Source organism: Callorhinus ursinus, unplaced genomic scaffold (genome assembly GCF_003265705.2).
Source record: "Callorhinus ursinus isolate GAN/ISIS: 27379988/994484 unplaced genomic scaffold, GSC_fseal_2.0 scaffold59, whole genome shotgun sequence".
Taxonomy (NCBI): domain Eukaryota; kingdom Metazoa; phylum Chordata; class Mammalia; order Carnivora; family Otariidae; genus Callorhinus; species Callorhinus ursinus.
This window is the reverse complement of record NW_027397121.1, coordinates 2,037,149-2,063,481: the sequence shown is the minus strand read 5'-3', so window position 1 is coordinate 2,063,481 and position 26,333 is coordinate 2,037,149. Positions and strand designations below refer to the sequence as shown.

Here is a 26,333-nt window from a genome sequence, read left to right as displayed (position 1 = left end):
ATTATTTGTTTCAGAGGTACAGATCTGTGATTCAACAGTCTTGCACAATTCACAGCACTCACCATAGCACATACCCTCCCCAATGTCTATCACCCAGCCACCCCCTCCCTCCCACCCCCCACCACTCCAGCAACCCTCAGTTTGTTTCCTGAGATTAAGAATTCCTTATATCAGTGAGGTCATATGATTATATAATTTAATTTTTAATGATGTCTTTGTTCAACACCAGCGGGCAAGTCTTCTAAAAATGTAACAATTGGCTCTAGTGAGTTGATACAAATTGGCGGCAGCACATCGCTGTTGTGTAGAATTTTTCGGGGAAAAAAAATCACTTTGTAAACTTCCAAGAACTCAGAATTTTTAAGTCCAAGACCTAAAATGGTATATTTTATTGATTTGATTCTATTTTGAAAACATGGAATAAAAATACTATATTAATTTATGTGATTTGGATTCTCTCTCACAAAATCTCTTTCCTTGAAATTTTGTAAGGTAAAATAACTCTATTATGAATCAATTGCCAGAATTTAATAGGTAAAATTTCACTCACATTGCTTTTTTAGACTATATTTATTTTGCAAATTAAGAAATTCCTCCCTATGATTTTATGTATGAATACAATGGATGTTTGATTAAGCACTTAAAAAAGTTCTTTGGGATATTCTCCCTTTATGAATATAGGATTTGGTAAATGATGCAGATATGTGCTGGAAAAAGATGCAGGCAGCTTCCACCCTCATCGATGGGCTGAGTGGAGAAAAGATCCGATGGACTCAGCAAAGCAAAGAGTTCAAAGCTCAGATTAATAGGTATAAATTTCAGCCTTTGTTATAATTGCTTTCCCCAAATGCCACCTCTTTGTGACATGAGAGAAAATAAAATACATCTCTCCAGTGAAGCGCTTTGCTTCTTCATTTCCGTATATCCATTTCTGAATCTTACAGCTGAGTTTACCCACTCTCAGTAAAACAGAGAGGGATTAAAAGGTTGTGAAATATTTTTAATCTCAAGTTTGGTTCAGCAATGTAGGTTTTCAGTACAAGAGTCCTTCTTTTTCTGTTCTTGCTGTTTTTGTTTTTGTTTTCGGTTGCTGGGGGCAGGCAGGGGCACAGGGAGAGTGAGAGGGAATCTTAAGCAGGCTCCATGCCCAATGTGGAGCCAGATGCGGGGCTAGATCTCATGACCCTGTAGTCATGACCTGAGCTGAAGTCAAGAGTCGGATGATAACTGACGGAGCCACCCAGGTGCCCCAAGAGTGCTTCTGATATTGTTTGCATTTGCCAGAACCATCTAGATACTTTCTCCAGTTCTGTACTCTTCACCTCAGTGATTTTGAACATGTGGATCAGGGGTTTCCTCTAACTACAAGGCTGTCTTGTGGTAGTGTCTATTGGTGTCCTCAGAAAACTGGAAGAGAGGGGAATGAGAAAGGAGTAGAGAATAGCAAGAAGTGGGAGGAGGAGAGGGAGAGCCAGAGGGGGAGAAGAAAATAGTTTCATCAGGACTGAGTCTAACAGGACCAGGGCATTGCATGGGAAAAGGATATTTTCCTTCCTAGGAGTCAAGTCGCTGGACCTGCAGGCTTCAAGGAAGCAGTCTCTCTCTTGCTCCTTGGCCTACCCCAAATGTGGCTCCTCCTACCACCATTTGGGTTTGGGGGATCCCTTTTGCATGGTCTCTCCATGTCTGTTTACCATGTGTTAAGGAGGGAGCAGAGAAGGATTTTGCCTAATAAGAAAACAAAGCTGCCCTATGACCTTTCGGACTCACTAATGGGAGAGGGTGAATGTGTTCGCTGACTCACATTGTCTTGTGTCCCCACAGACTCGTGGGTGATATTCTGCTGTGCACCGGATTCCTTTCCTACCTTGGTCCTTTCAATCAGATATTTAGGAACTATTTGCTTAAAGATCAATGGGAGATAGAGCTGAGAGCTCGGAAGATTCCTTTCACAGAAAACCTGAATCTTATTTCAATGTTGGTGGATCCTCCAACAGTGAGTGTCACTTTCTTCATAATACTATTTGAATTCCAGCCTTACTTACTAAGAAATCACGGTTCACCTATTTTTTTTCATTTAATTAAAAAGATTGTTTTGAAAATACTTAAGAATTAACTAAAAAGAAACCTTTCTTTTTGGTATGGAAATTTCTTTGAGTTTTAAGAAATCTTGCTTTCAAATTATCAGTTGCACTGCTGTGAACTAAAAGACCATACATGAGGGTGCCTGGCTGGCTCAGTTAGTGGAACGTGCAACGCTTGATATCAGGGTCATGAGTTCAAGCACCACACTGGGAGTAGAGAGTACATAAAAAAATAAAATCTTCATAAAAAAAAAAAAGATCATTCATGAATTATAGGCTTGCTAATACTGGGCTTTTCTTTTAACTTTCTATTATTTGCACCACTCCTATTAAGTCACTCTCTTTCAAACATTTTAGGTGATTATAGGCATTAGCTAGGCCATAAGTACTGGTATGAATCTTCTTTTGATTATAAACCATCTTTTTGTCCTGTCCAAGAGCATAGTCCAACAGTATGTTCTAGTATCACTGAGTGATGGCCCCACGACACTAACCTTCCTTGCTGGGAATTTGATGCCACTGTCAATTTTCAGTGTATCTTGCAGAGCTCCTATGACATTAAATGCCTTCCAGGCAATTTGTATTCATGAGTTGCTTTCTGATCTGTAAATATATTCCCCAGTGGCTTTTTCCTTTGGGAAGCCATGCTATTAGTTTTGTGTTATCCGTATTTAAAAGTTAAAAAATTAATCCTTTCCAAGTCACACAATGTTCAACTGGTTGTTTCCAGGGACTAGATAATGTATTAAAGATGCGGTGGACACTGATGAGGCAAAGTGGACCAGGGTATTCCTTATTAATTGCAGCCTTTGGAGGCTGCTGGGATAATTTAATGAGGGTGAAGGCTGGTGGATTCATTGGATCTTAGGTGATTTTATTGACCACGTGGAGGCAGGCTTGCAATTCTCTCATAATTAGGGAGGATTTTTTTTTTTTTAAGTTGAGTTATTTATTTTCCAGTGATCTCTACTCCCCAACATGGGGCTAAAACTCACCACCCCAAGATCAAGAGTTGCACACACTTCCGACTGAGCCTGCCAGACACCCCAGGAAATATATTTTTTTAAATGTCATTGATGAGCACCTGCCAGTATAATATCCCTCCTAATTTCTCTGCCTCCAGCTATGCAAATCCTGCCCTTCAAGTAAACAGAGCCAAAGGGCAGGAAGGGGAAGCTTCAGGGGCTTAACCCTTGGTGCTTATCTTTCCAGACATTTCGGTATATTCTTTCCACTAATCCTGCCTAGTCTGTATCCCACCGCTCACCCAGTCTTACCATATTTTAAGCCCCTATGTTCTCTGAATGTTAAGCAACCATGCTTCAAAAATTCACAGATTTTGTAATATTCCCTCATAAGTTTGAAAATGTAGCATAAAGGACTAAACCCTAATCTTGAGTTATTTGAAGGATTTATTAGATTATAATTTTTTTTAGGTGAATGTTATTTGGGTCACATTTACAAGTTTGTTTGTTTTTTCTAGGTACCCATTGCATAGTCTCAATGGAAAAAAATATATATCCCAGTATTAAATTCTTTTAATATTGTGGCAATTTTAATTATTATGAAAACATTTTTGTTCTCCTCTGACTGGCCATATCCATTTCTTATTACTTAGATTGGGGAGTGGGGGCTGCAGGGATTACCAGGAGATGACCTCTCAATCCAGAATGGCATCATTGTGACAAAGGCCACCAGGTACCCACTCCTCATAGACCCACAGACTCAAGGCAAAACTTGGATTAAATCAAAGGAAAGAGAAAATGACTTGCAAGTATGTACCATTTGTTGTATGGGAAAGCATTCTTAAAATCATGAAGTTTTCCCAAAATTTCAATTGATTCTGCCAGTCATAAAGTCATCTCTGTGATAATTGTTTGTTAATTTATACCCTTGAGTTTTCTAACAGTGGTTTGGGGCAAGGGCTCAGATTATTTTCTTTGTTTTGTGTTCTCTCGTGATGTACGCTTCTGTTTGTCCCCTTCCCTGGTTCTGTTGCCTTTGCCAACGTTGGATGTGTCTTTTATTCTGGGCCTTCGGTTTGGGCTTACAGGAAAGCAGCAAAAATAGAACTCATGACTCCTCGGTTTAGGGCTATTTGCTCCAACCTAGCTCAGGTACATGGTACTTCACGGCATCGTAGAGTCGTTTTAGAGTTGGGATCTAATAAAGTGTTTATTTTGTTTTTAATTTTATTTATTTATTTTTCTTAGAGAGGGAGGAGTGGAGGGGCAGAGGGTGAGGGAGACAGAGAATATCTTAAGCTGGCTCCACACCTAGTGCAGGGCCTGATATGGGGCTCGATCTTACCACCCTGAGATCATGACCTGAGCTGAAATCAAGAGTTGGATGCTTAACTGACTGAACCAACCAGGCGCCCCATAATAAAGTATTAATTTTAAGGAAGAGGTAGACAAAGGCAGGATTCCAGCATCTCAGATTTACCATTGATATTTCAACTACCAACACAGACTGTTCCATTTCCCAGGCAATGTACTCAGAGTTCTAAGTCTCCTGGATCCATATTTTTACATATGCTATTCTACTAACCAGGATGTCTTTCTTTACCCTACTCCCCATTTTACTTATATCCCAGATAAATATCTTGAGTGTTCTTCAAAGTCTGCATCCAATAGTACCTTCATCAAGACTTCCCTGTGTCTTCAGTTTAATATAGGGTGTCCTAAATGCTCGCATTGTCTTATGTGGATTTCTGATATGGACTTAGGGTCTGTTTTCAATTACTGTTCATTGCACATTTGTCTTTTGTCTTTACTGTATCATAAACTTCTTGCTGACAAGGCTTATGGTTTTATACCATTTTCTATTTTCTGCACTGCTTTTTCTATGGAGTAGGAATTCTGATATTTATTGAATTTCAATGAATTAAAGTGTGCCATCATTACAAGGAAAAAACAATAGAAAAATCATGTGATCGTCTTGATAAATGCAGAGAAAGCACTTGTAAAATTCAACACCCATTCCTGAAAAAACCTCCAGCAAACTAAGAATAGGAGGGCTCTTCCTTAATCAGATAAAGAGCATTTACCAAAAGCCTACAACAAACGCCACTTAATGGTGTAATATTGAAAGACTTCCTTCTGAGATGAGGGTTTCCCTGACATGTGGATGCTGCCCGGTGCTCAGGAACACCCCTGAGACCCTCCCAACTCACTGATACTCCAGAACACAATGCACCAGTCTGTTTACTTGGAAAACCAGGGAGATCCCAGAAAGAGAGTGTTAACAGAGGAGGAGAGTTAAGGGAAATGAAGTCAATGGGAATGTAGCTTCTGAGGAGCTGTCTTCACAGAAGGAAAGTATGAGTGGTGTATATGGGAGCATTCCTGCCCCTCAGCTTTTCCTGGATCCAGCGCAACTACTGCTTATCTCCTGTTCCATTCTCTTGCTTCTGCTGACTCTCCATCTCACTACTCCTCCTGCTCTTAAGTTTCCTGATCATAGCTTTGTCTCTCCATTTTGGTATTAAGCTCCTTGATAGCCTTCGATGATGTCCTTCCTGATGTCACCCAGTCTCAGGAATCTTCTTGAGGAAGTAATAGCAATATGCCAGAGATACTGACATGTTTTTAAAACCATCAACTCCTGGAATGTAAGGAGACTGAACTATATTCTCCTTACACAGGAGACGTTATGTTTTTAAACATGTGGATAAGCACATGCACAAACACCCATAAATGAAAACAGAATAAAACAAAAATATTATTTCTTTATTTGGGAAGGAAAACAAAATGAAAATTGTGGCTCAGTTGGTTGAGCGACTGCCTTCGGCTCGGGTCATGATCCTGGAGTCCCGGGATCGAGTCCCGCATTGGACTCCCTGCTCAGCGGGGAGTCTGCTTCTCCCTCTGACCCAACCCCCTCTCATGTGCTCTCTCTCTCTCTCAAATAAATAAAATCTTAAAAAAAAAAAAAAAGAAACACTTTATAAATGAAAAACAAAACATGTTTTGTACGTCCAGGACTGCATTCCACTGTGGCAGCTTTGTCGAGGCCACCTTCAGTAACATCTCCAGAACCTTCAGCTCTGACTTCAAGAAAGAGAAGGTGTTCATCAAGTTTCCCTATAAAAAATTCACCACCCTGTAAAAACCCAACACTAGAGTCTCTGTGCAGGTGACACAGGCTCTGATGGTAGCTACCACATAGTGTTACTATACAAGAAAATCAAATGAAGGGGCACCTGGGTGGCTCAGTTGGTTAAGCATCTGCCTTCAGCTCAGGTCATGATCCCAGGGTCTTGGGATCGAGCCCCACATCAGGCTCCCTGCTCAGTGGGGAGTCTACTTCTCCCTCTGCCCCTCCCCCCACTCATGCTCTCTCTCTCTCTCTCTCTCTCTCTCTCTCTCTCTCTCTCTCTCTCTGTCTCTCTCAAAAATAAAATCTTAAAAAATATATACAACTAATGAATTGTTGAACACTACATCAAAAACTAATGTACTATATGCTGGCTAATTGAGCATAATAATAAAAATAAATAAATACAAAAATATAGAAAATGATTTATTATGAGAGGTTGGCTCATGGGTTTGGGGAGGCTAAGAAATCCCACAGTCTGCTGTCTACAAGCTATAGGTCCAGGAAGGCTGGTCATGTAGTCCCAGTCTAAACTCTGAAGGTCTGTGAACCAGGGGAGTCAGTGGTATAAGTCTCAGTCCAAGTCTGAAGGCCAAAGAACCAGTTGCTGATGTCCAAGGGCAGGAGAAGATGGATGTCTCAGCTCAAGCAGAGAGCAAATTTGCTCTTCTTCCATCTTTGGGCTCCATTCAGGCTCTCAATGGATTGGATAATGCCCACCCAAATCGGTGAGGGTGATTTTCTTTACTCAGTCTACCTATTCCAAGGCCAATCTGTTAAACACCCTCACAGACACAGACTGAAGTAAAGGTGTACCAGCTCTCTGGGCATCACTTACCCCCATCAAGTTGACACATAATATTAACCATCACACTTAGGAAGCAAATCACGAAAATAGAATTTACTCCTTAGGAAACAGAGCAGGACAATTATATTTAGTCTCTTGGGACCTTGTTTCATCTTGTTTAATAAGCTGGTTGAAGCTCTTTGTTTAGATTCATTTACCTTATCAACTCATAATGAGGTCTTTCACAGCTCATCATTTGTGTAAATAAAGCTATCCATCCAGGGAAACAAATTCCTTCATGTACAGGACTTTTGTTTTAGTTATTTCCCTTCTATCCAAAACAGAACAAGAGTAAACTTATTTAATTTTTATTTCCACATCTCTTTTTCATAGCAAGGGAGAGATAATATCTTTTAATTCCACTCCTTTAATCTCCTGCTGTCCCAGGATCTTCCTTGTGTCTTAACATCAGCCCTCACAGCAGCATAGAGACAGTAGTGGCATCCAGAGGGTAGAGTGTAAGGAGATGGAGAGTTGAGGGCTGACCCTTCGGAAATCCTCCCATTTAGGCGGCGGAGGGATTGTAGGAGAAGTAAGAGTTCAAGGCCATTTGGCCAAAGCGAAGATCAACCAGCCCAGTGTGTCTATTTTTTTTTTTAAGATTTTATTTATTTGAGAGAGAGAGAGTAAGAGAACACAAGAGGGGGGAGGGTCAGAGGGAGAAGAAGGCTCCCTGCTGAACAAGGAGCCTGACGTGGGACTCGATCCCAGGACCCTGAGATCATGACCTGAGCTGAAGGTAGATGCCTGACCGACTGAGCCAACCAGGTGCCGCCTAATGTGTCTATTTTAACTAATCAACAAACACTGAACTAAAACACTGGGTCCTCACCAGGCATTCAGAATTCTAATTTTAAAAAAAATATATAATATAAAAAGTGAATATACAGTCTTTTAAGTTGATTTTATGGGAAGTATCTATCATATTCTTCCATTGTGCCACTGTTAGAGGCAGAATACATGGATGGGACCTTGGTTTGACTCCATATATAATTTCTGACATTCTTTTGCCTATTTTTTAATCATTTGATCATCTCATGAGTGGTCCTGAGGAGATAAATGAATATTGCAAATATGCAAGTTACTTTGCTTTCCCTGAGTGATCATAAATATGTATGTGTAACAGGTTTAATCCTTGATTACTTCTCTGCTCTGTGTAGGAGCAGATTTCTGACATTCACTTTGAGATGTGCCACTCAATTCTCCTGTTTCGATCAGAGAAACTGTTGCTCATCCAGAGCCTACACAAAGTCATGGGTTCACCACGTTTGTAAAATTAAGTGTTCTTACTTTTATTTTCATAAGGCTTCCTATTTTGCCCTTAAAATTCTTAGGCACCTGTGCAACAAATCTCTTGGTTTCCACTTAGGAATAAGCACATTCTTTGTCACATTTATATAGCAATGAACCCTTTATTTTTAGGTAACATCTCTGAACCATAAATATTTCCGCACACACTTGGAGGACAGCCTTTCCTTGGGCCGACCCCTTCTTATTGAGGACATTCGTGAAGAGCTGGATCCAGCCCTGGATAATGTATTAGAAAAGAATTTCATTAAATCAGGCACCACATTCAAGGTGAGCTTAGGGAAGGGGAAAAAAAAAAAAAAAAAAGAAGAAGACAGCAAGAAAAGAACAATGGTGACATCTACTTATCTTTTTGAGCATAGCAGCGAAGGTACTTTGCTTCAGGTGGTAGTATTTGATACAATGGAAAAATTATTTCCAAACTCATATTTAGTGTTTCCCTTATTTTTTAATTGTATATGAAAAATACAGGGGAAAGCAGTATTTTGGTAAGAGTAGCCATTTAGCTGACACTAAATAACATATTGAGGATATACATTGGTCATAATAATATATTAATGTTGCACACTATATATGTATATATGTTGGCAGCTCTGAGAAAATTGGATTTACAAGTCATATATTCATCTGTACAATAAAATGTGCATTTTCTCACAGGAGAAAATGGCATTTTAATAAAGTCTATGGACATTGATTTGTTCATTTCTCTCTGTATTAACTTTCAATCTAAACTCACAGACTTTGCTAGAAGCAATAGAATCCTGTTTCCCATCATTGGTGAGAACATGAATGGTTTTCAGTAAAAGTGTTTCTTTTTTAATTGGAGGCATTCTCTACCTTTAGGCTTCTTTGGTTTTGTTTCTTGATGAATGACAGCATTTCTGATTGAGATTTTTCACTTTGGACAAATTAATTTCATGAATATCAGTGAATAAGTACAGAATGCAAATGTTCTCATTGAACAAAGATTTATTTAGAAAACATTTCTTCATAATGTGAATCTTTTATGTGCCATGTTTAACATGCCAAGGAAGGGTGTAGGATTTTTATTCCTGAAGGTCTTTCAAAAGAACATATTCTTATCTGTAGTGTGAAGGCTTGGTGCTTGAGAACGTGGTAGTGCCTTACCGATGTGGTTTCCAACCACATGTAGAATCAAGATTAATTAAAAATTTAAGTCCTTTAAAATCGTATAATTTCCACCTAAATTTTAGATAGCAAAACCAGTTGTTTTTTAATATAATATACTGCAAATTGTAGTATTTAAGATAAATGTTATGTTTCTGAAAAAAATGTCAGCACTCTTTTCTTTGAAAATTTCATTAATCCTTTATGTTGTCAAATATGCTTCAGATATGACTGAAATGCAAAGAGAAATAACAAACACTTCCTCTAAACACCACAAATTTTCTCAGTAGGAAACAATTTCCTCAACTGGGAGAAAACAGTCAAATCTGAGATGTGTCTGAGTTTTCCTTTATTCTACATTTGTTGGGGATAGATTTTTTCATTTAATTTGTTTGTTCATTTAATTTGTTTGGTGTCATGGCTAACAATGTCTTCTGGCAGGACCACAAATCTGAATTATTTAAGATCAGTGATAAAGTCTTAGAACTTTTTCCTTTGCAATTCATTCAAGTTTCACAGTGCTGACCTCTGGTAAATTCTTTCCTAAATTAACCGCAAATTCCTTGTCCTGCCGCTTAAGCTGTTTTTAATTTTATATTTGAATTGATGTAGGTGAAAGTCGGTGATAAAGAATGTGATGTCATGGATACATTTAAACTTTATATTACTACGAAGTTACCCAACCCTGCCTTTACCCCTGAGATCAATGCTAAAACGTCAGTCATTGATTTTACCGTCACTATGAAAGGACTTGAGAATCAGCTATTAAGGAGAGTGATTTTAACTGAGAAACAGGTAATAATTTCTCAAGGTAAAGGACTACTTCTAATAAATTATAATAAATGCTTAAGATATATTATGAAATTGTTAAGTATTTGGGAAAGAAAAAACAAAGCAAATTTTTATTTACCTTTGTTAACATATATATTAGTTTAGCTGTCTCCTGTCAAATCTTGTCAAGAAATCATGTAACTAACTCAGCTGTCCCCCAACCCCAAATGTGTGCACATGCATAGACACATACACGCGTGCGCACACACACACACACGCACACCACTCACACTGTTTTTTCTACTTCCATCTTTAAACCTTGGAGTATGTTGACCTTTGAATCTACAGTCCTATGGATGGATGCTCTTTGATGTACCTGAAAAATTCACTAAAATAATGATCCTGGAGAAAAAGAAATTGCTCTGAATGAGTGTATTACCACTGGGGTAGTTTCAACTACTACAGTCTAGTACTCTAATGATACAGAGAGCCTAACTTTAATTTTAATTGAATAAAATTTGCATTAAGGCAGAGAAATTAAGTATGATTGAAGGTTCTAATAAAGAACAACTTAAAACTGGAAGATTTTAAGAGACTGATACAAGTTGAAACTAATTTTTAAGATAAATCTCAGAAAACATTTAACATTATGCATAAAATGTAATTATACTTATTTGCATATGGAAAACATATTTGCATAAAATCGGAGAAAGATTATATTTGCTTACCTAGAATAAGAGTATTGAAGGTTCAAGGAAAGGGCAAGGTTAGCAATAATAAGACCAGAGAGGCTTCACGTGGGAGGGTGGAGGGAAGGATTGGCAATAGAAGACCGGACAAGGAAAAGAGAAAGACAAGAGATAGGAGTAGATGCCATGAACACAGGAAAGACGTTGGAAGAGGGAAAGAGAAATGATCCTCGTACCAGAGAAACAGAGAGCCTCAGTAAAAGGAGAGGCAAAGCCCTACCTGGTTAGCCGGATGGTTAAGGGGCCGGCCCTTAAAGGCAGCCAGTCTGGCAGAGCTGAGCCAAGGGGGCGCAGTCCCAGCATCTGCTCTCACAAGCTGTTTGATCTTTGCTTCCAACAGACAGCCCAGGGCTTCTGCAGTCCAGTAAGGGAACCATGCCACTTCCACAGCCAGGCAGAGAGAACATGGGCCCTTCAGTTCATTGCTCATCACCTCTTGGAGCCACATGGTGCCAACTGTTGAAAATTAGTCCTTCTTTGGTAGTCTGATCTGATTCCTCACTGGTCTAGGTGCTGCATGCAGGCTGCACCAACTTCCCTAAGGCAGGCCACTCCACTATCTAAGGCAGGCGACACCCTGTGTCCCCAGAGGGCCCACACCCACTCTTCTAGGCCTCAGCTTCCTCTTCAAGGGATGTGCTAAAGTGCTTACACCAACCTTACTGGAAAAAGCCAAAACACACACTTAATCTGTAGGAGGACATCCTGACCATGATGTTTAACCCTCTTTATTATCCTGCTCTTACACCCTCATTTTACGGAAGAACAGACAGAAACCAGAGAGAATAGGTGATAAAAGCACTCTAAAAGCACTCGGACTTTTCACCCCGTCAGGCCTCCTAGATAAGCCTTACAGATCATGCTGTAGAACCCACAAGGGTCCACTGTACCATGATGCTTGTTTTGCCAGATCAAACTGAAAAGGAAGCTCATGTGATTTCATTTTGTCCACATATTTCTATACTGCCACCCAGAGGTGACCACCTTAATGGAAACAGCTCATTAGGTACTCCCCCGCAAATACAGCCATGACCTTCATTGCTACCCCCATCAAACACAGCAAACCTAGGACACTGGCAATCATGCCACTGGTCTTGGAGTTGGAGAACAAGAGTATGAACCTGTCTTTGCCAGTAGCTAGCCATAGGGATCATGTTGGGATGGGATTCAAAGTTAATATTTCTGGGTCCTCAGTTTCCCCAGATGTAAAATAAAGCTGTTGAACTCAATTCGGCACACTTCAATTTAACACATATTTCTTGGGTTGAGTCCCTTCCCTACAACACCTCAAGGTAAGTGCTGTCAAGAATGCAAATGTGAATGGGACAAGTGCCTGCCCTCTAGCTTCACAGAATCTCGTTGGAGGGACATGATTGACACACAGATTCTGACGCAAGCTGTGGCAGGTGTAGAGATGAACACCATGCCATGGCTTCAGAGCCCCACAAATTGGTTTAAGACTTGCAGACTTGCAGAAAGCGGTGGAATTTCTGAAGTGGTTTTTCAAGAAACGTTCTCAGATAGGTAGTTTCAAAACACCTCCTTTTAACATAATTCTAAGTATAGTGTGTGATTCTGTAGAAGACCAGAAAAAAATGCTATAAAAATGCTATTGAAACAACTTCAATTTACATGTAGCAAGAGTATTCTTATATCCTTGTTAAATTTCCTTAATTTTGAAAATTACACCATGCTTGTATAAGAGAATGTCCTGGTTCTTAGGAGATTTGCTAAAGTTTTTAGGGGTAAAGGATCATGACCTCAGCAAATCATTCACCAATAATAAGAAGAACAATAATGATAATAAATATTATATATATATATAGAGAGAGAGTGATAAAGCAAAATGGTATCTGGTGAATCTGGGCAAAGAAAGCATTTATGAGAGTTATTGTATCAGTCTTGCAACTTTTCTGAAGTTTAAAATTTTTTCAGAATATAATTTGAAAAAGACATTATTTTTGCAGGAAAAAATAGGCCTTCCAAACATCCAGTTTAGCCCCTCTGGTAGAAGGAGATGTAAAACAATGGAAAAGGGTTTGTACTGGCAGCTGGCTCTGTCAGACCAGATACCTGGTCTGTGTTCCTACAGGCAGATCCCAAACGAAGAGCTCACACTTGATTTGGGTGGCCTCTTGGTGTTTTGATATTATGTCTCTGCTTCTACCACTTCTGATTGCCAATAAAGTTAGCATTTCACACAGAGGCAGTGTGGGAACAGAGCCAAGAGAATGGGACACTGTAATTTAAATAAACTTAGAGCCAGGAAGAGAGCGTGGGGGATAATCAGACAAAATTCCTTTAGCAGGGGAATCTCATGCATGCCAGTATAAGCACTGTGGAAACAATGCTAGTGGGCATAATTTCTTTTCTTTTTTTTTTTTTTAAGATTATTTATTTATTTGACAGAGAGAGAGAGAGAGACAGCAAGAGAGGGAACACAGGCAGGGGGAGTGGGAGAGGGAGAAGCAGGCTTCCCGCGGAGCAGGGAGCCCGATGTGGGGCTTGATCCCAGGACCCAGGGATCATGACCTGAGCGGAAGGCAGATGCCCAACGACTGAGCCACCCAGGCTCACTAGCAGGCATATTTCTTAAAAAGTGTCCAAAAGAACAAAAGTAAAGTCATTCCAAAAGCACTTTAGTTTAAACTTTTAAAAATTGGGGGCACCTGGGTGGCTCAGTCTGCTGCTCCCCCTGCTTCTGCCCTCTCTCTTTCAAATAAATAAAATCTTTAAAAAAAAACCCTGAAATTTGATAAGAAGCACTAAGTAAATTGGATTTGCTATAATGACTGGTGATTACAATTCTGCTGTTATTTCTTGTTTCTTTTTTTTAATCTGTCTTTAAAAAAATATTTTGTTTATTTGAGAGAGAGAGAGAGAAAGAACGAGCAGGGGAGGAGAGGGAGAAGCAGGCTGCCCGCTGAGTGGGGAGCCCAATGCGGGGCTCCATCCCAGGACCCTGGAATCATGACCTGAGGTGAAGACAGATGCTTAACTGACTGAGCCATCCAGGCACCTCTATTTCTTGTTTCTTAATGATAGGAATTAGAGTCTGAGAGAGTTAAACTTTTGGAGGATGTGACTTTCAACAAACGGAAGATGAAGGAACTTGAAGACAACCTTCTCTACAAGTTAAGCGCCACAAAAGGTACTGTGTTATTAACAAGTAACCGAACAGTGGGTCCCGAGTAAGGATTTCTTGGGCCCTCTTTTCAGCACCTCATGATTATAGATGTTAGGAAACAGTTGAGTTATCAGTGCAAACACAAGCAAGGCAATTTCCATCTAGATGTTTAAAGAGGGACTGCAGAGAATCTGATTTTTGAATTAGCAAACAGAGTCTGAGCATTTGAGAAGAACACAGTTTTCTAGATATAATTGCTCTCTCCTAAGAAAAATAAGGGCTCCCAATAGAGCTAGGTAACTCATAATAGGCTAATTTGCTTGCCCAAAGGAAACTAATGTGCTCAATCTAATTTTTTTTTTAAGATCGACTCTTTCATTTGGCATTGAAATGAACTTACCACAATGGGTGATGATGTGTGTAATCTGTGTCAGAGGCACTTGAGCACCCAAGGCCCAAACTCACTCTCCACTTGCCTTGACCTCCTACTTAGAAATCAGGGGTGGGTTCTCCTTAGGGCAGTCAGATCCTCATGCCACACCCTGATTTGGGGATGTAGTCTTTCTAAATAAATAAGAAACATCCTATCCAAAGACACTAACGTCAACAAACACTGTATTTTTCTGCAGTAGGCAAATTACAGTAGCCTAAATCCTAACATTTATTATAGTCCTATAATGAATGCTTCCCAACAGCAATTTACTCCTTGGATAAACAAAAACCTTAACCTCCCAGAAGTACATGATATGTTATTCTCACACCATTCCCCTGCACTGCCTTGATCATGACCTCAGGGAAAAGTCCTTTTATCTGCCTTGATTCCACTGTCTGTGTTTGTGAAGTTGTCTGTCCTCTGGTCCAGTGACTTCTCCCAGCCATTTGGATATACCTGGGCATCTTAATATTAGCAAAGATCCCTGAGGGCTCTTCCCCTGATCCAGCTTAGAGTATGCTGGATCAAGGTCTCGTTCCTGAGAGGTGAATTGCAGTTTGCAGTGGTAAACCACTGGGGGTGGAGGGAGCCAGATTTTGTCTTCAGACATTTGAAGACCAGTCATGTGGGCTGCCTTGGGAATCCCCTTTGGCAGATTTATAGGCAGCGTCAGGGATAACCTGTCTGCAGGAATGTTTGGAAGGATTCAGGCATCAGATGACAGTTGGGCCAGAAGCCTCAGTGTTTTAATACCTGACCTTCATCCTGCAGGCGTTGAAGAAATAAACATGAAAATGAACAGGTCAATTTCAGAAGGGCTGCCTCTCTCTTTGTGGCTTCCCCTTCTGGTCTTCTATGGTTTTCCTGTTTGGCTTTTAGGTTCCTTGGTAGACGACGAATCTCTCATTGGTGTTCTCCGAATCACCAAGCAGACAGCAGCTGAAGTAAGTGAAAAGCTGCATGTGGCTGCAGAGACGGAGATCAAAATTAACACAGCTCAGGAGGAGTTCCGGCCTGCGGCCACCCGCGGAAGCATCCTCTACTTTCTCATCACAGAGATGAGCATGGTCAACATCATGTACCAGACCTCGCTTGCCCAGTTCTTAAAGTTATTTGACCAGTCCATGGCCAGGTGCGGAGTCCCTCCCCTGCCCTGTGCAGAGTCACTTAAAATTTTTGTTTGTATTCCTACTGTCTTAGCAATGGCTGTTGACTTCCTTAATTTTTAAAATGTATTGCAGATCTGAGAAGTCTCCGCTACCTCAAAAGAGAATTACAAATATTATTGAGTATTTGACATACGAAGTTTTTACATACTCTGTCAGAGGCCTGTATGAAAACCACAAATTTCTCTTTGTACTCCTCATGACCTTGAAGATTGATCTTCAGAGAGGAACAGTGAAGCACAGAGAGTTTCAGGCTCTCATTAAAGGTGAAGGGCTTGGGATATGGATGGTGGTATGTAAAGGAGATTGCTTCTGATATGCTCTTCGACATGCTGGAGACCCATTTTTATGATACAGTGGGGGAAATCATGTTCTTGTGAAAGGGAATTTCTTTGGATCTTGTGTTTTTTTTCTGATTCCCATTCATTTTGCTCTGGTTGCTCAAGATGATTTATTTCAGGCCTGTGTTCACTCCATGTTTTCCTTAATTATATCATTACCTGAAGTTTGGTCATTGTTGCCTGTGGTTAGGAAACCCGAATGCCGAAGGGAAGAAAAGTGAGGTGGGTGATGAGCTTTCTATCACAAGAGAGCAATTCCTTGAGCAAGGGAGTATCATGACTTTTAAGACAGAAAAAGGCACACTTGTATTTCATATTGGAAGTTATTCCTATTCAATGCTCATCTCCACGTTAAAAGTATCATTAAGGGGATAAAAGAGTGGCATTTTCATTCAATTCAATTAAACAAGTATTTATTGAGCATATACTCTGCAAACCCACCATACTAATGTTGGTATAGAAGGATCAACCAGACATTGCTTTCAAAGAAAACATTCTCACAATGGAAATAGAGATGATTTTAAAAATTATTGTAAAACAAGGAAGCATATTCTAAATGTTAGGAGAGAGCTAAAAACAAAGTCTTAATGTCTAAAAGGAAGGAGAGACTTGTGGTTGGTGAGTCCAGTAAGAGCTCTTTGGAAAATATACTGTTGTGGGTTAAGCCATGAATTTTTCAGATGATTTGATCCATGGGGAAAATGTTTTAATGTAACTCTTATGTTTTTTGCTCCTTTTGTAAAGTTTAATAAATCATATTCTGGCTGCCCTCACCCCCAAAAGAAGAAAGTGGCATTTTAAAAGGACCCTGAAGGATGGGTAGAAGTGAAGGAGACATTCCAGGCTGAAACAGAACAGCATCAGAAAAGGAATGAATGAAGGGCGCATGTCAGTTGTAAGTCTTGATGCCTCGAGGAAAGATTTTCTTGGTCTGGTGAGGGACAAGGAGTTGTGTGAGGTGGTGATGTGGTCCCTCAGGAACCTCTTATCATCTTTTAGGAAGATGACTCTGGCAGACATGCATAGGATTATAGCAGAGAGGTTCAAGGGAGTTTATTATAATCTTCCCAGCCACAGGGAAAAGGTCACCCTTGGGAATATAAAGAAGAGGTCATGGAAGTAAAATGGCATCTTGGTCAGAAATGAGTTGAAGATTTCTGGTCTAGTTGGTTGAAAGCGGAACGAGTTTGAGAATCGTCGGGGGGTGGGTAGTGAATGTGCTCTGGGGACCTAGTTTCAGTCAGAATAGGCCAGGTTTCGTGGCCATAAAAACAATCCCAAACTTTCAATGGCTTGACACAATAGGGGTATATTCTCATTTATTCTCTCTCCAACATGCCTGGTTAAGGTCATGGTCACCCAGGAATTGCTTCTAAAATTACTACGGCAGAGGAATGGGATAAGACACACCATGTGCCGGCTCTTAAAAGTTACCCCGCAAGTGATGCATGTCACTTAAATGCTCATCTTTCATTAGGCAAAGCAAGACACACAGCCACACCACTAACCTCAGAGAGAGCAGGGACATGTGCTTCTCCCATGTGCATGGAAAAGGGGGAAATTGAATGTTTCTGAACAGCTCTGGTGACTATATACACGTGTTGCATTTGAGATACCCAGCAGACAGTTAGAAAGGGTAGGCCAGACAGTTTAGAAGAAGTCAGACAGCTGCAGAGATAGGGCATAGAAATAACCACCAAAGCCATGGGAATGAAAGAGATCATGTAGGAAGAAAATGTAGAGTATTCCTAAATTCATACAACAGGGGGATAGAACACAATACACTTTTCTCCACGACATCCTCTTTGTTATTATTTATAATAAACAGGCAGTAAACTGTAACTTATTACTCTAGCATCTTCTTTCTCTACTTTAGTGAATTTCTTCCTCGGCTTCAGGTTAGATGACTGCTGTAGAAACTTTGCAAACAATTTTGCAGAACGGCTAAAATTTCTTGATTTTTCATGTCTTACAGTTCAAAGGAAACTGGAGCATGTCATAGAGTTCATAGTTTTTCTCAGGCCCAATTCACCTGGAGAAGTTGATGTCTTAAAGTGTAGCATAAGGCAGCATGGTACAGTAAACTGTGGGCTGGACTAAGGAGCGGGGCCAGGGGCCAGGCTCTGCCACTGACCAGCTGTGTGAGCTCAGAGACCATCACCTGCTCCCTCCATGTACGAGGGGCTGTGGGGCCCAGAGGGGAAGTGATAAGGACCACCGGGGAGAGGCGGGCAGGCTGTGCAGAGGGTCTGAGCGTACAGGTTTCGGCCTCTGTGACATTTAAATAAAGTGAGCCCAAATTTACCAAACCAGAAAGCTCCTTTGACTCCTTACAGTCACCTTAAAGCCCTCACTTAGACTTGGGGCCACATCCTCAGTGTCTGGGGCACTGGGCCATGGGGAGGAGGGACACTGAAGCCTGTGGGAATCTAGGCAGAAGCAGGAGCAAAATGGGCCTCAGACGTAGGAAGGCCTTCTAACTGTGGCATACAAGTGGGATGGGAGGTGTACTTTGGATTTTTCCTGATCCGTGAGCCAGCTTTGCTTCCTGAGTCCCATCTGCCAACATGGCCCCTGAGAAGGAGACAGCTATGATTTAGAAAGAAGGAGGAAACCTGGCACTTTGGGCCACAAGGGGTCGTGGGAAGGACAAGAGAATCGGAGGTAGATGGAGGTCAGGTACGAAGATCCTTGTCTCTTCCCAGTCTCCTGAGGCTGAACCTTGGGTGGGTACAGAAAGATGCTCGAGAAACATCCAGATGGGAGGTGCCCCTGCATTCTGCCTGGTGCCAGATCCCACATGCAGCCCCCAGGCGGCATTGATGGAGGGGAGCAGTTAAAAGGCTAAGACTGACATCTGGCAAGCAGAAGTGTGGGCGTGGACATGTTGAGAGGGCTGGTGCGCAGCAAGAGGCCTGGGTTCAAACCAAGAAGCTGCAGGCCCCGGGGAACTTTATTTCTGGACACAAAGGACCAGTCTCTGTGGACAGCAGCCCGACGCCCCTGTAGGTCAGACAGGATTCGTCACAGCGCCAAGGATGAAGTACAGGGATCCCAGCCTGTGGCAGAGATGGGAGGGCAGCATGCTGATCTGAGGCATCCTCCCCATTAGGACGCAATGCCACCCCACGCGCCTGTCCCCTCCCCACCCAGCCAAACCAGAGCCCTTACCTGAAGGAAACTGGATTCTTTGAGAGAAGGGATGTAAATCAGAGGAGACTGAGAAACACAGTGAGGAGGGAATTTGTAAGGAGGATGGGAGTGGTCACAGAAAAAGCACAAATTCTGTGCACCTGGGTCGTGGTGAGGGGCACATCTGTGACCCCACTTCATAAAGCTGGAGCGTCAGGGAAAGTCGGATTGCACAGGAGAGCCAGTGAGAAGAGTTTGGATTTAATTCAGTTGGCGATAGGAAGCCATCGAATGTTTTACGAGCAGGGAAGTAGCATGAACAGAGCAGTGCTTTAAAAAGATTAATTTGGGGTTGTATGATAAGTTGTCTACAGAAGTACAATCAGCTCAGCAGTGAAAGAGGTTTTTTTTTCTTTTTTTGAAAAACAAAAACCAAAACAAAATTGGTTTATTTTATGGTTTGTATTAGTTTTGAACTGGCTTACTTTTTAACCAGATTATTTTTTATAAAAAATGATTTATGATTTTGTTTTCAGTGTTTTTTTTACAAAGTTAACAAATATAGCCCTTAGATCTTTGATTTTTTTTATCATTTTTAACTCAGTACTTAAGAGGGAAAGAAGAAAGACTTATTTATCATAGCAGAAATATTTGATCTCCTAGGAATGACTGTCCCTTTGTGTCAATTCCTACTTGTTTTCTGCAGTATTTGGAAGGTGCCTTTGACTTTCTTCTTCAACTGAGAATGTCAGAACACTTTGAAAAATGAAATAGATACCAGGGACAATCCTGTGTTATAGAGTAATTGATAGAACTATTTTCCCTGCCTGGTTATTTTAGAAAGATATCATCTTTCTTTTGTCATCAACCATGGACAAAAAGACATTAGGAGGTCTGCTCTTGCCTCCCAGATTGGATTGGACCTGAGACTTCCAAAACAGAATTCATGTCAAAATAAGAGCTAATGATTACGTAGCTCTCACCATGGGCCAAGACTGTTCTGAGCTTCCTACATACATGAATTTGTTGAATCTTCACAACAACTAATCTGGCAGAATCTGTTATTACACCCATTTGACAGAAGAGGAAATGGAGAAGAATTAAGTTCTTTGTCTGTGTTTAGGCAGCTAGCAAGTGGCAAAGCAAGAATATCTTGGGGAGGAGGGTGGGCCGTGATTGTTCTGGGATCGTGGAGGGGCACCAGGATGTTTCAAAACACTCGTTGTGGCTTTAATGTCTTCTCCTGATGTCTTTGAGGCTTATGGCCACATGAAAACATTTCTTTTGGAAAGAACCCAGAAGAAAATGCATTTGTCTCTAAGTTAGAGAAGCAGAGTCCCTTGAGTCTACAGATGATGCTCTCCAGCGGTGGCTTCTCCTTCAGTAAACTCGGTACTGGCAGAAATGGTGCAAGAAGACGGCTTTCTCTTCCCCCCCAGGTAGCAAAGGGTGGGGCGGGCATCAAGAGGAAGGTTTACCTGTTCTAAAGGTGTGGTGGCGCTCAGAGCCACTGACCCAGAGGTGGCACTAGGGGATTTACAAGAACACTTCAACTCATTCACCTTCTCAGGAAGGTGCTAGAGGGAGAGCAGCCCCTGCTGCAGTCCCCTCCGGCCCCTCTTTTGCCCAAGGGTTGATATGTGAAGTGGTGGCATTTGATGAGTTCTTCAGGAGGATTATAGGATTTAGAAGTTCAGAATCACTGTTTTGCACACATCTGAATTAAACAACAGCTGATAAAATGTTATTGAAGACACGCAATTGAGGAATTTTGAAGCTGTACATATAATTATGTGTCTCGGGGGAAGATTGTCCCATTGGGTATGCTCATTTGATTTGTGATTTGCTTCAAAATGTGATCCAACGCTGAAATTCACGCTCTCCTCTACACTCTGTAAGAGCAGAGGCCCTTGTGTGGTTTTCTCTGCTTTATCCCCAGTGCCTGGAATATGCTGATAATGCAGAGGGTGCTCAATAAATATTTGTTGAATCAATAAGTGAATAAATGATCTGAACACGAGTTACTCCCTTAAAAACCCACAGAGTATTATATCCCCCCCACCCTCCCATCCTATCCATCTTTTTGACCTGGTAAAAAAAGAGTATTGAGTATCAAATTTCTGGAGGAGTGAGGTCTAAGGAGTGATTTTTAAAATCACACATGAAAAGATCAGGCTATTCACTGATATCAAAATTGTAAGTTTCATGAAATTGATTGTTTAAAAAAAATGGTAAAAACGCAAACAACTGCAACCACCTGAGAAAAATTCTGTGCAGGGAGAAATGACAAGGAGCTGCTCTCTGTATTTTATAAGATGGTATAAATCAGAAAATAAAACACTAAGACTTGAAGGAAATGGACCTTAAAAAGATAGCCACATTTTCTGTCATGAATATTTTCCAATTTTCCCATTTTCTCTGTAATACGGTTACCTCGCTTCTGTTATTTGGAAAATAAATGTCTAAAAATGAGGCACAGGCTGACCTGATTCCCACCAATGCCTTTCCCCAGGGGGAGCAGCTCTGGATCTGAAAGCCTGCCCTCCCAAGCCGTTTCGCTGGATCCTGGATATGACCTGGCTGAATCTTGTAGAGCTGAGTAAACTTCCACAGTTTGCAGAAATTATGAACCAGGTAACGAGGGCTGGAGAAAAAAGTCCAGATCTGTAAACCCAAACATACCCAGGGCCATTTTAATTGGGGCCTCCTGGTGACAATCCCTTCACCCAAAAGGCTCAATGCAATAGTGTAGCTTTAGGGCACTAAGCTCTCTGTGGGCAATTTTTGATGAAGAATATCAGAAGGAGCCTTGTCATAGGTGCAGGTGACTGCCTTTTCCTTCTGTGTGGTGCACATGGGTCATTTATAAGCCTGCTTAACTCAAGCTGTCAGAATCAGAACCGGTGGGTGGACCCTTTTATTGTAGACTATTTTATTGTGGACTATGTTTTAACATTTTTACTGCTGCTTCTGATTAAATAAATTGTGCAGATTTGAATTTGAGGCAAATTAAGAGGCTGGGGTCCTTTCAAAAAAGCAATCATTTTCCTGGTGAAAATCTAAAAGGGTGAAGGATAATGGTGAAACAGGTCCTGATTCACCCGTTGGTTTTCTTATTTGAAAATGTAAATGTGTTATTGGGGATTAGTTGTTGATTCAGTTCTCACTGGACAACAAATGTGCAACTCAGCATAAAGATAATTGTTCATTTCTGAGGTTTGGTGTTGGTGATAGCCACCTGTCACTGATGCAGGCCTGCGGTTTCCCAGCGTGATAGCCACCTGTTGGTGATAGCCACCTGTCACCGATGCAGGCCTGCGGTTTCCCAGCGTCAGATGCCGAAAATCAGCTTTTTGGGGGTTGCTGGTGATGGACAACTGGGGCAATGGGTCGACTACAAGTTGGCAGAGACCTCACCTTGTCATCACATGATTCCCTCCCCTTTACACACACCTACACCCTGCCCAGTATATACTAGGTGTGCCCGTTCAGCAGCATTTCTGAAACATTTTGGAGATTTTTTAAAGAAGATTTTATTTATTTATTTGAGAGAGAGAGTGAGAGAGAGAGCACAAGATGGGGTAGGGTCAGAGGGAGAAGCAGACTCCCCCTGAGCAGGGAGCCAGATGTGGGACTTGATCCTGGGACTCCAGGATCGTGACCTGAGCGGAAAGCAGTCGCTTAAGCAACTGAGCCACCTAGGCACCCCCGTTACAGAGATGCTTTACGTATTTAGCCGTGGCTGGGTCAGAGTCCCTGGCTCCTCTCTGTGGTGGACGGTAAGCTTTGTTCTGTATGAGTCCTCCAAGCCCAGACAAATACTTTGGGAAGAAATAAGGTGGTCTGCGTCTGGCAGGAGACTGGTAAGGGAGGCCTCAGAGCGCCACTGGGAAAATCACCCAACACTTGCGCCCTCTGCTGATGGGTTGTATTGATACTGGGATAGGCATTATCGTTTGCCTCTGTTAATCAGAATTTAATTACCTGCGGGGTAGAATCTGGTAGCTGCTACTGCTTAACAACGGGATAAGTACTTTGCAACAACTATAACCATGCCAGAGAGAAGTATTATTGGCCCCGCTTTATAGATGAGAAAATGGAGATTCAAAGAGGTTAAGTACTTGCCCCAGGCTGCATAGCCACTAAATGGTGACCCTGTAATCCGACTTTCGGCTCTATCCCTGACATTAGGAGTTATTTCTCTCCAACTCACCATGGGATGGACCGGAAGTGAGGGGGAGTGGTCATTCTCCGGAAAGTTGCAGAAGTTCCTGGGACCGGCCATCAGGTGGCCATCGGTTTGGCATCTCTGTGGGAGAAAAGGGCAGAAGGAGAAGGGGATCCGTCCCCAGCTGAAAGGGTGGGTGTCAGGAACTGAAACAAAAGTAGCCTCCAACAGCAGCTGACCTGCTTTGACATCTCAGGCTGAACTGTTCAGCCCCTGGAAGTGGTGTTGCTAACAGGGCCAGGAAAAGGAGTGGGAAGTGCAGGTGAGCAGCAAGGGGCTGTAGGAGGTCCCATTACCCCTGGCGGATGCGACTTGCTCTGGAGGCTCTATTGAGTAGAGTCAAAATGAGCAGATGTGTGGCCAGGAAGCTGGGAACCAACACCCTCTTACTTCCTGGGCATCCTCTCTAGCCTCGGGGCCAGAGGAGGCCCCGCAGGGGACCCTGTGGGTAGTGCGCAGGTGCTGGAGCAGTGGGGGGAGGGGCTCCAAGTGTGGCAGGTGGATTCTTTGGGAGTGGTCGAGGTCAACGTGAGGGAACCACTGCAGGAGAAAAGACAGTTGTGAAACGTTTCAGAAATCCTCCTCCTTCTCTTGGTGCCCCAGGGGGACAAAACTGTAACTGAGGTCCAGAGCAATGGTTTCGCTCTCCATTTGCCCCCAGCCTGGATCCTCTATGATGAATTGTTTGCATGGCGTGGACTTTGGGGGCAGTTATTTAACCTCCCAGGGCCTCTGTGAACAACGAGGATAATGCAGGTAAAAGTGCAATCTTCGGGTCTGGCCCATAGAACCTGCTCCATTTGCATTTGCTCTTCATCTTTAATGCTGACCACGGCTTTGAAAACATGCTTACAAAACACTGTCTCAATAATCCAGCCTGCTTGTTGCTGAGGGGCAGCATCGGACTCAACGAATCTTTCGTTTTTGTAATTAGTTTTGTCATGACTGGGGCTTCAGGGAGTGCCTTTTAATGTGTCTGAAAACTGGCGTTACTTTCCATGCTTCTGAGAGAACAGGTATTCGAGACTAGCTCTTGGAGAGACTTTTTATTTTTTTTTTTAATGTTATATTAGTGACCATAGAGTACATCATTAGTTTTTGATGTAGTGTTCCATGATTCATTGTTTGCATATAACACCCAGTGCTCCATGCAGTATGTGCCCTCCTTAATACCCATCACCAGGCTAACCCATCCCCTGAACCCCCTCCGCTCTAAAACCCTCAGTTTGTTTCCCGGAGTCCATAGTCTCTCATGGTTCGTCTTTCCCTCTGATTCCCCCCCTTCATTGTTCCCTTCCTTCTCCTACTGTCCTCCATGCTGTTCCTTATGTTCCACAAATAAGTGGAACCATATGATAATTGTCTTTCTCTGCTTGACTTATTTTACTTAGCATAATCCCCTCCATTTCCATCCATGTTGATGCAAATGGTAGGTATTCATCCTTTCTGATGGCTGAGTAATATTCCATTGCACTACTGGGTATTTACCCCAAAGATACAGAGGTAGTGAAAAGAAGGGCCATCTGCACCCCAGTGTTCATAGCAGCAATGTCCACAATAGCCAAACTGTGGAAGGAGCTGAGATGCCCTTCAACAGATGAATGGATAAAGATGTGGTTCATATATACAATAGAGACTCCTTTTATTCTTAGGTTTAAGGTCTCAAGGCACGGAATCACTAAGAAAATAAAAGTTTAGATTTTTTTCATCTATCACTATTTTAAGTAGAGGTCAACATTTAGAGGTTTGGTTATCAGAATGGTCTATATCAGTGATTTTCAACCAAGAGAGCATTTGACAATGTCTGGAGACATTTTTCATTGTCATGAGTTGGTGACAGGGGTGCTATTGGCATCTAGTAAGTAGAGGCCAGAGATGGGTGCTAACAATCCTACAGTGCACAGGACTGCTCCCCCAAAATCACCTGGCCCAAAATGCCAATCATATTGGCAGGTTGTAAACCCCTGGTCTGTGTTTTTTCCTGCCTGATCATTTGGTGTAAATGATACACAGTCTTAATTTCAGTGAATAATATAGAAAAGCAATGGAAAAGTTGAAAGGGAATAGTAATGTCCATGTTCTTTAAGTCACTGATTCTGAAAAAAAAAAAAAGTCAGCTGTGTGGTTATGTTTGAAAAACTGTTTGCCTATAAAGAATGACTCCCTAAGGTTACTCAGAATTCTCTCCAGTATATTCCAATTGCATATAGTCCTATGGCTTGCTAATTGGCTTATTTATTTTAGATATCTCGTAATGAGAAGGGATGGAAAAGCTGGTTTGATAAAGATGCTCCAGAGGAAGAAATTATCCCTGATGGATATAATGATTCACTGGATACCTGCCACAAACTTTTACTTATCAGGTGAGAATAGGTATTATCAGACCTAGAAACATCACTCATCATATTGTCAAATTACAGATCTTACCTCTGTGAGTTTACTTCAGTGTGTCCCAGTGGTTATTATAAATGTGTGTGCTTCCAAATTGCCATTTGGGATGGCAATTCCTTAGTTCCTTGACAAGCAAATAAAATGGGGATGGTGGCAGGGAATGTATTAATGATAATGCTTTGAGCAAAAAACATGAAAAATATGCCTTTGATATTCCCTTTTTTCATTATTTACCATTGAGTGAATCATTTATTGTTGAATTTACTTCTTAAAAAAAATTAGACCTCACAGAGTTGCCAGGCAATTAGTCTATAAGCTAAAATTCAATTTTACCTGAGAAAAAAGCCAAGAATTGCCTATTGAAATGTATAAATGCTGTTTTGGCTATTAAAAGTAGAAATAAACTTTGAAATTGATGTTAAGGAAGAAAATTCTTCCTTTTCTTTTCTTTTCCTTCTCACTTTTCATGTTTTCTAAGTATCCAGGAGCTCAAAGAAGGCTTCTCTATTGGAAGGTAGGGTTGTGTGTGT

The 26,333-nt window shown here is 41.5% G+C and overlaps 1 protein-coding gene across 1 annotated transcript in view; it reads left to right on the top strand.

The window, feature by feature from the left end:
* DNAH8 (dynein axonemal heavy chain 8) overlaps positions 1-26,333 on the top strand; it is a 407,368-nt gene that overhangs the window by 284,445 nt on the left and 96,590 nt on the right. The window contains exons 65-74 of the mRNA XM_073884828.1: positions 682-809; positions 1,825-1,996; positions 3,703-3,858; positions 8,452-8,607; positions 10,078-10,260; positions 14,031-14,136; positions 15,425-15,677; positions 15,787-15,977; positions 21,697-21,818; positions 25,657-25,775. Coding sequence (XP_073740929.1) covers positions 682-809; positions 1,825-1,996; positions 3,703-3,858; positions 8,452-8,607; positions 10,078-10,260; positions 14,031-14,136; positions 15,425-15,677; positions 15,787-15,977; positions 21,697-21,818; positions 25,657-25,775 — 1,586 coding nt within the window. The remainder of the gene's footprint in view (positions 1-681; positions 810-1,824; positions 1,997-3,702; positions 3,859-8,451; positions 8,608-10,077; positions 10,261-14,030; positions 14,137-15,424; positions 15,678-15,786; positions 15,978-21,696; positions 21,819-25,656; positions 25,776-26,333) is intronic.